We start from the raw sequence: 1,173 nt of genomic DNA on the forward strand, positions 1-1,173 counted from the left end.
CTACATTACATCATCGGGGCAGTACATCATACCACTTTGTATGGGCTAATTTAGCTGATTCTACTTCAACCCAATTTCTTTAGGATCACCATTGCCATTTCTACTCTAAAACAAAATCTCTCATGAGGCTTAAATGTTTCAAGCACTCATGCTTTGATCATATAATTGAGAGGGATGGTGATTTTAAGGTTGTTTGCATGCTCAAAGACATTGTCAAAAAACACCCACACAAGTCATTGCCAATAACTATGGTTTTCTGGAGGAAGAAGAAGTTGTTTTTGACTTTTCAGATGCTAAGGTTTATGAGAATATACCATAGCATTTTTAGGGAATTTTCTGGCCCTAAATATGATGTTCCATGGTTTGGATTGACCAAGGAGGCCTTTCAATTTGATGAAGAAGATAAGATAATCCATGAACAGAATGCAGGAGATTCTTTGAAGAGATTATGCAAGTTGCTCATGATTATCGACATCAAGAAAATTTCTTTGAAGAGAATAGAGCCATTGAAGTGGGATTTGCGTCTGCCAAAGGATTATGGAAAGACCTTGATCCCAAAGTATAGTGATTATTTCAACATTGTAAAGATGCAAGATGGGGATCCACGGTTGAAGCATTTGAGATGGAATGATGAGTTTTCTATATCTTCCCTCCAGAAGCAGGCTGATGATGATGCCATATGTGGAAACCAATTGACTTATAGGAAATTCAAAGACCATGTGCACTTGACTTATGAGATGAATATAAGTCAATTTTCCAAAGGGGTATGGATGCATGAACAAGGTGATTTCATGGATGGAGGAATGGCAGAGGCTCCCATATGTGTCTCCTTACGAGGATCCTTCCAATCTTGATCCTAAGGGTCATGTAATGGAGAAGCGTGTTGTGGGTGTCTATCACGAGTTGTTGAGCCTTACTATTCATAAGAAACTTCAGAGAAACAATATAAATTGCTTCTGTGAGGAGATGAGTTTCCCTGAGAGGTTTACGAAGCTTTTCACGTGGTATCCGGGAATATTTTATTATTCTCTAAAATGTTCTACCTCAACAGTGGTGCTCAAAGAGGGATACCAAAATGGTCAAGTAGTGGAGAAACATCCTCTTCTGAGGTTGAGAATTAAGATATCCCTCTTGATGAGGAAGGGTATATTACCTATTAAGAAGGACTCAGGC

At 38.6% G+C, this 1,173-nt stretch overlaps 1 protein-coding gene across 1 annotated transcript; it reads left to right on the forward strand.

The window, feature by feature from the left end:
- Positions 1-248: 248 nt before the first annotated feature.
- On the forward strand, positions 249-854 carry LOC149254997 (protein WHAT'S THIS FACTOR 9, mitochondrial-like). The gene has a single exon (XM_089454909.1). It carries the CDS (start codon positions 249-251, stop codon positions 852-854), a length of 606 nt encoding a protein of 201 aa, XP_089311035.1.
- Positions 855-1,173: the final 319 nt, after the last annotated feature.

This window comes from Pinus tabuliformis, chromosome 7 (assembly GCF_031772625.1).
Source record: "Pinus tabuliformis cultivar Carrire ecotype Pingquan chromosome 7, CPIR1, whole genome shotgun sequence".
Taxonomy (NCBI): Eukaryota; Viridiplantae; Streptophyta; class Pinopsida; order Pinales; family Pinaceae; genus Pinus; species Pinus tabuliformis.

Coding starts and splice junctions, on each gene's coding strand:
- LOC149254997 (XM_089454909.1), top strand. CDS start 249: ATGGTTTTCTGGAGGAAGAAGAAGTTGTTTTTGACTTTTCAGATGCTA.